Below are 12,464 nucleotides of genomic sequence, written 5' to 3' on the forward strand. Positions count from 1 at the left end.
AGAGTGGGTGGGCCTGGGTCTTTCTCTGCCTTGCTCTACCTCTCCCCTGCTCTGCCCAACCAGACCGTGCCCTTCCCCAGTTTCTTCCACAGCCAACGGTGCCACACTCCCGCTCCCTGTCGGCTGTTTGGCTTCCTCCTCCGAGTCAGATTCCAGCAGAGGCATGACACTCTTCCCATCGCCAGAGGGACCACGTGAGCAGACCGCTCTGCTGTGGCTTCTGCCCGGAGGGGATGCCTACCAAACAGAGCATCGTGCCAGGAAGCACCTCTCAACAGCCCCCCACCCACCCGCAGAGAGTGGCCAAGGGGCATCACAGCCAGTTTTGGCCAAAGCTGGCTGCAGAGCAGCACAAGGACCTGCCAGTCAGGGCCAGCCTGGCACCTCCGTGCCCCAGGGACTGAAGGCGGGCCTCTCCCCTCTTCTCCAGAGGCCCCGAGTGCCTCACCCACCAGCCACTGAGATGAGAGGCCCCACACGGCCACCACAAAGAACCAACCAAGCAGCTCCTGAATGGAGCCACTGACCCCTCGCACGGCTACCTGCGCAGGTGTGCCAACTCCCCCCCCCCCCACTGGGTTAGGATACTCACCTGCCAGAGTCAAGGTGATGTGCTCCCCGGACACCTTGAAACAGAAAAAGAGACGCTGGAATGAGAGGGAGCTAACCTGGAAGGGGACATGGTGAGGAAGGCTACCTTTTGGGTCAGCGGTGGGCGCCCAAGACCCCACCCACAGCCCAATTCGCGGGGAGAATGACTCCGAGGGAACCCCTCCTCCCCCATCACACACACACACACATTTGGCTCCTCCCGGGCTCAGCTCGACTGGCTGTTTCCTTGGAGAGCAGAATCTCCCCTCCATACACTGCTAAATTCTGAGCCAGCCTTTCCGAAAGATGCTGGCTTGGAACAGGCCACGGTGGTGCAGTGGTTAGAGTGCAGCACTGCAGGCTCCTTCTGCTGGCTGCTGGCTGCCAGAAGTTTGGCAGTTCGAGTCCCACCAGGCTCCAGGCTGGCTTGGCCTTCCGTCCGTCCGAGGTGGGTCAAAGGAGGACCCAGGCGGTTGGGGGAAGCAAGAGGCGGCCCAGAAGTCCAGGGGCCTTGCCTTCGCTTCGGGGTTTCCTGACGTGCATCCGAAGCAGGCAGGCCAAGTGGCAAAGGGAAGGTGGCAGAACCTCTCCAGGGGGAGAGGGGCGAATGGGTCAGGGCCCTTTCGCTTTACAGGCAGTCCTCGACTTACAGTCATTTGTTTAGTGACCATCCAAAAGTTTCAACAGCAGTGAACAAAGCAGCGACGTGACTGTTTTTCACCCTTACGACCGTTGCAGCCTTCCTGTGGTCACGTGATCCAAATTCAGGCGCTTGGCAACTGACTTGTACTTATGGCGGTTGCAGGGCCCTGAGGGGTCATGTGGTTCCCTTTTGCCCCCTTCGGATAAGCCAAGCCAACGGGGAAGGCAGACGAAGTGGATAGCTGCAGCGATTCTCTTAACAACGGTGGCAAGGAAGGGCATAAAATGGGGCCCAACTCGCTTAACGAATGAGTCTCACTTAGCAATGGAAATCTGGGGCTCCATTGCGGTCACAAGTCGAGGACCACCTGTATTAACAATTTTGGGCACTGCAACGAAACGCTTTGGAAAGCCCGGTGCTGTTTGGAAGGAGATTCTGCCAGTCCCGGGACTCATTCCGCCGCCTCGGCTGCCGAGAACCCAGGTGGTCCCTGCTGCCGTCTCCCCCAAACTCCCTGCCCCTCCCCAGTGGCTGACCTACCTGAATGGCCACCAGGTGGGGCAGAGGGAGGGCTCCGACTCGGACATCCATGGATGCGGCCGGAAAGCTGACGCAGCCCCCACTTCCTGGCAGTTTGGCCTCTGTTTTGGGAGGCTGCTCCTCTGGCTGCAGGGCCGTGGGAAGCACGTAGTCCACGCCCGAGCGCTGGCAAATCTTGTCCACCTTAGCACAGAGACGCTGCAATTCTGGAAGAGGGTGGCACCAAAGCCAGGGTGAGAACCGGTACGAGGGGCCTGGTGGCATTTGGCCAGTTTCCCTAAGACGGGGTCGCCAACCTCTTGGACCTCAGGGACCACCAAACTCATAATCTTAAATCCCGCAGACCAGAGACCTTGGGAAAATCCCCCAAAAAGTCTTCAGGAAAATCCCCCACCCCATTTACCTACCGATCAATTGTTCTTTATTTGGGATTGCAAGAGACCGTCTCCAGCTCCGTTCTCAGTGGGAGAGAGAGAAAGACTTTTGGCTTCATGCAAGGAAAGCAGCAGAAGCCGCAAACGTCTTTCTTTCTCTCCCCCAAACTCCGCCAGAAATGAGCCTCTTGGAGCAGGAGGCCTTGCAGGGTCCCCAAGACTCCTTTGTGGCGGAGTTTGGGGGAGAGAAAAAAAGACTTCTGCTGCTTTCCTTGCGTGCAGCCAAAAGCAGAAGAAGAAAGAAGCGGAAAGAAGCAGCCCGATGGACAGGTGTGTGGGGCGCGTGGGGCAAGTTCCCCTCCCTCCGCCCTTTCCCCCTCCCCTCACTACCTCGTGTGGTTCCCAATGCAAGCGACGCAAGCGCAGCCTGGATTCATTGCTTTGGGGGTGACATTTCTCTGCGGACCAGCAAAATTTTCTCACGGACCACCAGTGGTCCCCGGCCCACCGGTTGGCGACCCCTGCCCTAAGAGAACACCACCAGCCCCAGCTGGGTGAGATGACTCAGCCCCATCCCCATCGAGAAAGGGGGCCCACACGTCTCTCCAGGGGTGCCCAAATCAGGGGGGCTGATTCCAGCGGGAGAGCCATTTCCACTCACGGCTTGGAGAAAGAGCTGGAGGGGAATCGTGTGAAATGCACACAGAGGGACTAAAACTGGGCGGGGCAGTTCATCAAAGAAGTGACCTTCAAAAGGATCAATTGGCAAAGTGGCAATTGCCGCCAAAAGGAATAAACGGCCACCCTCCGTTTCCTGACAGGTTAAAACATGGGCTGCAAGTAACCAGGTGAAGGAAACAAGAGACACGGGCAGAGTTTCCTCCTGGGTATTGATGGGCAGGTCCATTCTGCCATCTTCGGCTTGGCGCCTTGCAACAGACGAGGTGAGCCTGCCTTACCTGGAAGGATCTCCTTGTTTTTCTGGACCGGCCTCAGCAGCGGCTCGAACTGCATCCTGATGGACGTGGCCAGCTCCTGGGCCACCGACTGCAGGCTGCGGTGGATGGACAGCTGGGAGGGAAAGCAGGAGTGAAGCCCCCTGAGCAGCTGGTCAGGCCAAGGCCCTCCCCGCTCCCCCAACAGCAAGCGGGGAAAGGGGCTCAGAGGGAGGGGCTGTGGTCTTCCCTCGGTGCAGCCAAGCTCCCAGCCCCGGAAAGCCCACAGGGAGTCCTCGACTTACAACCCAGTGCCTGGAAATCGGCCCGGAGGGACCCTGACAGGCGCTTGGCCGTTCTGGGGCCGCCTCACCTGGAAAAGCTCCAGCTGCTGCCACATCTTCTCCACAGCCGAGTCAAAGATGGCGTCCTTCTGCAGGTGGACGAATGTCTCCATCTCCTCTTTCATCCTCTGGAAATACCCCCGGCCGGAGAGTTGGGAGCAGGCTGCCAAGAGATTGTGCAAGTCGGTCCTCCCCGTCGTGCCTCGGGCATCCTTGAACCCGTGCCGGGGGAACCAGCTGACGCAACGTAGTCCTCCACTTACAACAGTTCGCTTAGTGCCTGTCCGAAGTTACAACGGCACTGGAAAAAGTGACTTACGACCATGTTTCACACTTATGACCGTTGCATCATCCCCATGGTCTCTACGCGGTTTGCATTTGAATGCTGGACAACTGACTCGTATTTATGACGGTCGCAGTGCCCCGGGATCAGGCGGTTCCATTTTGTGACCTTTTGACCAGTAAAGTCAATGGGGAAACCAGGTTCACTTAACAACCGTCTGACTAGTGGTTCACTTAACAACTGTGGCAAAGTTGCAAAGTGGGCCAAAACTCACTGAGCAAATCTCATTTAACTACATAAATGTTGGTCGTAAGTGGAGGATTTCCTGCACAAGCCTTCCTGTGTGGCGTGGGGAATTCTGGGAGTTGAAGTCCATACATGTGAAAATGGCCAAACTTCAGAAAACAGGGAGCTGCCCTGGCCACGTTACTCTGTGCCTCAGAGGAGCAACCAGATCACTTTCTTTGAGAGGGTGGATCTCCCTCGTAGTGCCACCTCTTTCCCTCTCGTTCTTCCTCCTCAGGACCCCAACACTGGACTCCCGCAGGAGGGAAGCCGGGCCTATAACACGGCGGGTGGCCCAGGGGCACAAACTGAGCCGCGTGTCTCCTATGGTGGGGGTGTGGCTGGAGTTATGCCTTAGACTGGGCCAGGGGTGGGCAACGGTGGCCCCCTTCAACTCCCAGGATTACCTGAGCCAGCTGGAGCCCACAAGCCACAGAGGCACCGTGGTTGCCCACCTCTGCACGAAGCCATAAATGGGTGTTTCCTCCGGGCCGCCTCTGCCCTCCCACCACCTAACGTAGCTCCAGAAGAGGGAATTCCTTGCAGCCCCTGGGCAGGAACCCAGGGGTGAGGGAGCCTCCCGGCGACAGGTCACCTGCATAGGCCGGTTCCATGGCGGCCTGAATCGTCGGGATCAAGAGCCGGGAAACCGTCCGCTGCTTCCTCGTGATGGAAGTCGTCTGATCCAGGGTGAAGTTGAGCAACTGGAGACAGGAGGGAGGGGGAAATCCCGTCAGAGTCCCCCGTCTTGTAAGGGGACCCTCCCTTGGGGGACCCCTGGGGGCAAAAGGCAAGCCCAGGGGCTCCAGGGCCTCACCCGCGCTCGAGCGGCTTCCATCTGCTGGGCGTGAATCGCATGCAGGGCTTCGGCAACCGGGCGGTGCTGGTGCAGTTTCTTCTTGAGGCCCCTGAAGAAGGAGCTCAACTGGTCCAGGAGGGCAGCTGTGAAGCCCTCGATGGAGCTGGCCAGCCGGGAGCTGCGGGAGGGGGGAAGCGGCCAAGGGCCCCATCAGCCCAGCAGGGGAGCCCCCAAGGGGGCCGCAGAAGCCGCCTCCAGCCTCCCAGAGGCCCCCCCTCTCCCACCATGGCCCAAAGGGCAGCCCCTCACGGGGGGGTGGTGGTGGAGATGCTGGGATCCCTTTGCATCCAACCAGGCAGTCCTCGAGTTACGACCACAATGGAGCCCACCATCCGCCTTGCTAAGCGAGACCATCAAGTGAGCCTTGCCCCATTGTACGACCTTCCTTGCTTCGGTTGCTAAGTGAATCCCTGCACTCGTTAAGTGAGCCACCCGGTTGTTAAGTGGACCTGTTGCCCTTGCTGGCCAGGAGGTCGCAGGAGGGGGATCCCGGGACCCTGCAACCGTCGTAAATACGAGTCGGTGGCCAAGGGCCTGAATTCCGATCCCGGGTCCAAGAGGGAGGCTGCAGCAGCCGTAAGTGTGAAAAGGGGCCCTTAACTAAGTCACCTTTTTCAAGGCCGTTGTAACTTTAGTAAGTCCCTAAATGGATGGTTGTAAGTTGAGGAGTGCCTGGACTTGGAGCTCCCAAGGCAAAACGGGGGGATTCAGCCAAGAGCCCCAGGTCTCAGGAGTGGCCATGACCCCCCCCACACACACACACGGCCGCCTAACCGTGATGGACCAGGTTCTGTGCTGGAAACAGGCGTTTAGCCCTGGATTCCAGCCAAGAAAACCGTTACAGGCAGCGGGTTGGTTGAACGGCCGCTGCAATTAATTGTCGAAAAATTGGGCTGGTCAGGTCTAATAACCAGCATGGCTTATGGCTCAGTTATGGTCATAGTTTGAGGACCGCCTGCCTTACAGGACCTCCCCGCTTGCCTGTGTGTTTGGTCCCCTTCCCTCCTGGGATGGGGGTGGCTGGGAGCAGCCAGGCTGCAATCCCCAGCGCAGCCCCCTCCTCCTGGGGCCAGAGCCCAGGCACCTTCTCCCAGCGATGGGCCTGGGTTCCCTCCACCCAGCCCCCCCCCGGGCAGAAGGCAGGCCTGGCTTTGGGGGGAAGGAGCTGGAAGCGGCACAAGGAGCCCACAGCCGGGAGCCCCCCAGGAATTGAGGGAATATCCAGGGACGGAGAAGCAGAGATCGGGAGCCAGGTTATTCCTGCCCTGGGCTAAAACTTCACTTACAAACGTGGCTTTCCTCTTATTTCTCTGCATAAGCACCTTACTGGGTGTAATTTCACAGTAATTACTTTTCGTTTGCAATGTCTTGGGAGCAAATATATAACTTGGAAACAATCTCTCTCTCTCTCTCCCCCTCTCGAGATTACAATGGACCCACATTCTCCATTATGTGGGGGCTCCAACACTAGAAGCTTTTAAGAAGAGACGGGTCAGCCATTTATCCTGTCTCCTGCCTGAGAAAAAGGTTCGGCTAGAAGACCTCCAGGGTTTCTTTCTATTCCATTATTCTGTTATCATGTGGTCTGCCAGCCGGCTTTATAGATCCTATTGGAGTCATTTAATAACTCTTTCGATTTCACTTATCCCTTTTGTGATTGATGCATGTCATAAAAGGAAGAGGAAGGCCTCCAGTCACATAGCTTTAAAAGAGCAGGAAGCCGTATTCACCACCCTTATTATGGCCCCCCAAAATAAGTGGGGGCCTCTCTTTCTCCTTCCTGGATTGGGCTTGGAGAGAGGGGGAACAACAGGTGAGGCACTGCCTGGACGCAGTGACTTTGGGTGTGTGTGTGTGTGTGTGTGTGAGAGAGAGAGAGAGAGAGAGAGACCAAGCTGGCTCTCCAGGGCAGGATGGGAAGACCCCGATGGCTGGAGAGGGGCCACCTTTGGCCTCCTGTCCGGTTTCTCCCCTCTGACTCGGCCAAAGGGTCCCATGGGTTCAGAGGAGGCGTGGCTGCTGCTGGGGGGCGGAGCCTACCTGAAGACCTCGTTCCAGGCCAGGGAGATGACCTGGAGGATGGGCTCGGCCAGCTCTTTGTTGAAATCCACAGACTGGTACTTGGGAGAGGTGTAAACGCCACGGTGGTTGCAGATCGCCCGATAGGCCCCGTGGGGGTAGCCAACCACCTGCGGAGGGGGGCAGAAGAGGCCTCCATCAGAGATGCCAGCTCCGCTCCAGGCTCCCCACTTTCAGGGCCAAGTCCCGAGGGGAGCCCACAGTTGCTGGACTCCTCTCATACAGACGTGCATCACACGGGTCAGGGCTGAAGCAGGAAGTCTGTAAGCAGCCGACACGCGTCACTTCCAACATTTTTGTTAGTTGTAGAGTATTATAAAATACAAAATACAGAAGTAAATAGAAGAGCTTCCGTTTACTTTTGCATTTCTTTTATTTACTTTTGTATTTTTTATTTTATAATACTCTTATAACCAGGGGTGGGATTCAAATTTCTTAAACATCCGTTTCTGTGGGTGTGGCTTAATTTGTGGGTGTGGCTTGGTGGTCATGTGACTGGCTGGGCATGGTTTGTATGTAAATATTGTAAATATTTATGTAAATATTGAATTTTTTATTAAAAAAAGAGCAACTTTTACCCAAAATCAGGCAAAGCAGGCAGGCAGATTGAGTTGCTCACAGAATCACAGATGCACTCAGAGATCTATCTATCTGCTATCTGCTGAGTCTGCCCTGAAAAATAGAAACTTCAGTCCTAAGGAAGGCTCAGCTCTGCTTTTAGATTAGCTAGAAAGCAAGATATCCAACGATTTCCTGCTTTCTAGCTAATCCAGTTGGAACAGCTGATGGTCGGGGGAAAAAGGAAAATTAGCATCTTAGCAGGCAAGTTGGATGGCACGCATGCCAAGTAAGGAGTGGCAGGGCCAGCCAATGGTGCGATTTGCCGGTTCTCCGAACTGCGCAGAATCGTAACAACTGGTTCTATAGAACTGGTGCGACCAGGTAGAATCCCACCCCTTCTATAACTCAGTAAAAATGTTTGAAAGTGACCCTCGTCAATGATAACAACATGGCAAATGTGGACCTTGATTTCCCTCAATGGCCCGAGAAGCCCCAACCGCTTGGTGAACAGCTGCAAAAAGGATCTTGGGGCAGCCTGCAGGCCCTCCTGTGAAAAAGCCGCCTCCCAGATCCCAGCAAAAGTCTGAAAAACAGGCCCTGGACTTTTCTGCCAATCTAGAAAAGAAGGCTGCAGAAGGGGAAACGGGCAGGAGGAGGAGAATCCACACGGCCTTACTTGGAATATCGACCCCCCCCTGGCTCAGTTGGCCAAACATGGCTGGAGCCCCCTGGCTGGGCAGCCTGCTGGAGGCTTAACCATGGCTAATTGCAAGGCGCCCTGGGTACGTTTTGCTACGCTTTTCTATTTTGTTTATCTGGGTTTTTATATACTTGGCTTGTATTTTGTATATTTTGTCATTATGTGAGATGGGTGGCTATACAAATGTGATGAATGAATGAATGAATAAATAAATCACGAATAGCAGGGGGGTTGCAGCTCCTTCCCATCTTACCAGAGGCCTTTCTATATACTACTTCAGTTTGCTCAAACCTTAGGAAGGCCACGCCTGGAATACGGCATCCAGGTTTGGTCCCCACATTACAAAAAAGACTTTGAGACTTTGGAAAAAGTGCAGAGAAGAGCAACTCAAATGTTTGAAGGCCTGGAGACAAAAAAACGTACGAAGAACGTCTGCAGGGTTTGAGTTTGGCTAGTCTAGTGAAAAGCCTTCCAGCATTGGAGGGGCTGCTCCAAAGAAGAGGGGGGGGGGTTCAGCCTTGGAAGACCTGGAAGGCTGGACAAGAAGCAATGGATGGAAACGAACCAAGGAGAGAAGCAACCTGGAACTAAGGAGAAACTTCCTCACTGTGAGGACAAGGAAACAGGAAGCTGTGAATGCCTGGACGGCCACCTGTCTGATGGGGCAGAGGGTCTCCTGCTCGAGCAGTGGGCTGGACTAGATGACCTCCAGGGACCCTTCCAGCTCTATTGCATTCTACAGGTGAAAAACAATCCCAGATTCCCAAGATGGACCAGGTCCTCCCATTCTAGGCAGGATCCGCTACGGACCATCCCTGAAGGCTTCTAACCAGGGCCTGTCCCAGGGTCCCCTGCCGGCTGCTTCGGGGGTCGTTTCCTGGAGGGGGCTCTGAGCAAAGAGGCACTTACCGGCGAGCCCCAGCCTTTGGCGATGGCCTCGGAGAGCTGCTTGGCCCTCTCAGCACCGTTCTGCAGGCTGCCCAGGAGGAGGGCCTCGAAGGCCCGCCGGAGGTCCTGAGCGCTGGCCCTGAGGACCCCCTGGAGGAGGGCAGGGAGGCCCTGCAAGGCCTGCTGCAGCATCTCCTGCACCTGGGCCTGGTGGGCATCAGCCTGCGAGGGAGCGAGGGAGGAGGCTCTTAAGGAGAGGCTGGGCACCCAGATTTGCCCAGAATGGCCTCCTGCTTCTGCAGGGGGGTGGACTGGAAGACCTCCCAGGTCCCTCCCAACTCTCTTATTCTGCCAGCTTCCAGTCAAGATTTGGGCGCCCAAATTCCCCCCACAAGGGAGCCCAGGGTTCCCAGTGCCGCTCCTACCTCCGTCCTCTGGCTGTTGAGGTAATTCACCATTTGGCTCAGGACACGAGCCACGTCCCGGATGACCTTCTCGGTTGCCACCATGCTGTGCTTTAGCGCTGTGTCCATGGCAAACTTCTTCAGCGCAGGAATCTCTGGAGGGAGGGAGGGAGGGAGGGAGGGGAGTTCGTTCTACCGGCAGCTCTTCTGCCAACCTTCCTGGCAGCCAAGCAGAACTATTAAGTCGTGAGAGGGTCCAAATGCCACAAGAGCCTCTTGGAAGGAGGCTGCGTTGAACCGTCTACAAGAGGCACTGTTAGGAATGTAAGTCACCTAACAGTTGGGTTGGAAAATATATAAACCAGGATAGACATTTTAATAGTGTCTCTTTAAGAGAATGCTAAAATTGGAATTGCGTATGGTTCCTCAAACGGCCATAAGATGGAGCCAGAAACCTGGGTTGTTCTGTTGTTGCTGAGAGTGTGTTCCTGCATTTCCCTATTGACTGTTACTGATCATCATTATTCTTGATTTGATGTAAGTCTGTTACTGAACTGTTTTCGATACTGGACTTTGTTCTTGGATTATCCCTGGACTGAAAACTGACTGCTTGAACCGTGAATGACTTGGACTGCTTGTTGAACTTTGCTTAACGGTTTTGCTGGAAGTAAAAACCTACATTTTACTATACAGTGTGGCTGTGTGCTGGTTGTGTGTTATTCTTCACCACTCTCACTACGTCTCCCTGTGTGCGCTCATTCTCCTAACCGGGAATTACCTCAACAGGCACAACGGAAGGAGGTTTTCTTTGGAAGATCCTGAGAAACCTGCTGGTGATGTTTCCACCGTGGAAACATCTCATTCCCAGAAATGATATATATTCTGTTTCATACTACTGTGTAATGTGATAGATGCAGAAACTTCTTCTAGAACAGAATTTCTCAACCTTCGCAAGGTTAAAACTTGTGGGCTCCAACTCCCAGAGTTCCCCAGCCACCTATGACTTTGGGACTCCACCTACCCTAAACTTGCCAAGGTAGAGAAACCTGTTCTAGAGGTTCTCTGTCGTTCAGGGTTGAACTCTGGATGTTGTTTGCTTTCAGATGTTTCAATGTACCATCATCCAAGCTAGCGAGTGTGGAGTTTGCTTATACCCACTAGTTCTCCTAGCCAGTGTGGGTGAAGGCGCAGCTTACTCCTTGGTAATTCCTAAGCCCTAACGCATTGGGTTTTTTGTGCCTCAAAGGTCCAGACAAATCATCCATTAACAAACACACACAGATAAATCACATTTACACACCACTCAAGAGACAATAAAAAAGCTAAGTAGGAAACAATACATTGGTCCTTGCCAGCGCCCAACACCTAGATAAGCAGGGATTAGCACCAGACAATCAATCAAGCAGGAAACAATGCCCTAATCCAAGGAGAAAAACCACAACTCTACCAACACTGGCAGGGCAAGCTGAGGCACATAAACAGGAGCAAACCCAGCACTCCCTCAGACTGATGATGTTATCTAGTTGGGTAATGAAATGTCTGTGAGCAAAGGATCATGCTGAGAGGACCAAGGACACATTTAATCTAGTAGATATTTGGTGCTTTTTTAGCGTCCCATTGAAAGCCCACTTTCCTTTTGTCCGTACGGTTCTTAAACCTGTTCTTAATTGTTGACTAATATCGGACTCTTACACATGCGGTTCAGGTGATTTATTATTTGAATTTCTCTGGCTGCCCACTTGCAGATTCTGGGCATTTGCCAAATAAAAACAAAAGCAGTTTAAAGACCTCAGTGCTAATTCACACTATTTGATGTCTGAAGGCTCAAAGCAGGAGCACCAGTAAATTTCTATCCTATTATTATTTCACTGCAATTCCTTACCTACTTGAGTAAGCCTCGGGGGTCTCAAAGGAAATGTGTTAAAAACACATGAAGAACGGTTGCAGGAACTGGGTATCGGCCAGTCTAGAGAAAAAGGGCTGGGGGAGGACATGATAGCAGCCTTCCGGTATTTGAGGGGCTGCCCGAAAGAAGAGGAGGGGGTCAACTTATTCTCCAAAGCCCCTGAAGGCAGGACAAGAAACAAGGGTTGGAAAGTCATCAAGGAAAGAAGCAAACCTGGAACTAGGGAGGAATGTACTGGCAATGAGAACAATTAACCAGTGGAACTGCTTGCCACCAGAAGTTGTGGGTACTCCATCCCTGGAGGTTTTTGAGAAGAGACTGGACATCCAGTTGTCTGGAATGCTACAGGGTCTCCTGCTTGAGCGGGGGGCTGGACTAGATGACCTCCAAGGTCTCTCTCTTCCAGCTCCATTCTGATTGATCGATTGAAATGGGAGCAAAACAGGCAGATTCACAGGATTCTGCTGTAACAATATGCCCCAAATATGAAATATTTCTGGTCCCTAAATCCTTCTGCAAATCATGTACAAAGAGCTGCACAAACACCCCCCCCCCCCGGGAATACCTGTGTCTTTGATGTCATGGAAAACTTGAGGCTGGCCATTGCAGAGCAGCTTCCCACCAAGTTTGAGATACTCCGTCGAGCTGACCGTGAAAACCTCCAGATTGACAGGCTGCTGCTCTCCAGCCGAGTCCCCCTCGTCCACCTCTTCTTCGCCGTCTTCTTCGCCCTCCGCTCTCCTGGACACTTCCTGCACAAGGCCACGCGGGGCCCGCTCTTACCCGCAGATCGAGACAAGCCGCCTCCCTCCACAAGGCTGCTGAGGGCGGCCACGGGCACCGCCAAAGCTCCGCGGACCACGCCGGGCGGCAGAGCCTCCCGACCTCCAGCACGGAGCCTTCCTACCTGCAGGCCAGCACTGAAGTCCATCAAGATCCGCTGCTTGGAAAACTCGTTCCGGGCCTGGACGCAGATCAGGCTGATGGCCCGGAGCCTGGCCTCCTTCTCGCGCTGCAAGGCACAGATCTGGACAAGGGAAGGCAGGGGGAGAAACTGGGCAAGCCCTTCCCC

General features: G+C 54.4%; 1 protein-coding gene across 1 annotated transcript in view; it reads right to left on the bottom strand.

Annotated features, from left to right (window-relative positions):
* NUGGC (nuclear GTPase, germinal center associated) overlaps positions 1–12,464 on the bottom strand; it is a 53,015-nt gene that overhangs the window by 12,179 nt on the left and 28,372 nt on the right. The window contains exons 16-26 of the mRNA XM_087960096.1: positions 12,300–12,419; positions 11,958–12,144; positions 9,508–9,641; positions 9,104–9,304; positions 6,895–7,043; positions 4,813–4,972; positions 4,591–4,699; positions 3,457–3,590; positions 3,108–3,219; positions 1,775–1,980; positions 593–626 (exon numbers count right to left, since the gene is read on the bottom strand). Of these exons, the coding sequence (XP_087816222.1) occupies positions 593–626; positions 1,775–1,980; positions 3,108–3,219; positions 3,457–3,590; positions 4,591–4,699; positions 4,813–4,972; positions 6,895–7,043; positions 9,104–9,304; positions 9,508–9,641; positions 11,958–12,144; positions 12,300–12,419 (1,546 nt within the window). The remainder of the gene's footprint in view (positions 1–592; positions 627–1,774; positions 1,981–3,107; positions 3,220–3,456; positions 3,591–4,590; positions 4,700–4,812; positions 4,973–6,894; positions 7,044–9,103; positions 9,305–9,507; positions 9,642–11,957; positions 12,145–12,299; positions 12,420–12,464) is intronic.

This window comes from Notechis scutatus, chromosome 3 (assembly GCF_049901735.1).
Source record: "Notechis scutatus isolate UNSWTSFEM ecotype Mainland chromosome 3, rNotScu1.2, whole genome shotgun sequence".
Classification (NCBI taxonomy): Eukaryota; Metazoa; Chordata; class Lepidosauria; order Squamata; family Elapidae; genus Notechis; species Notechis scutatus.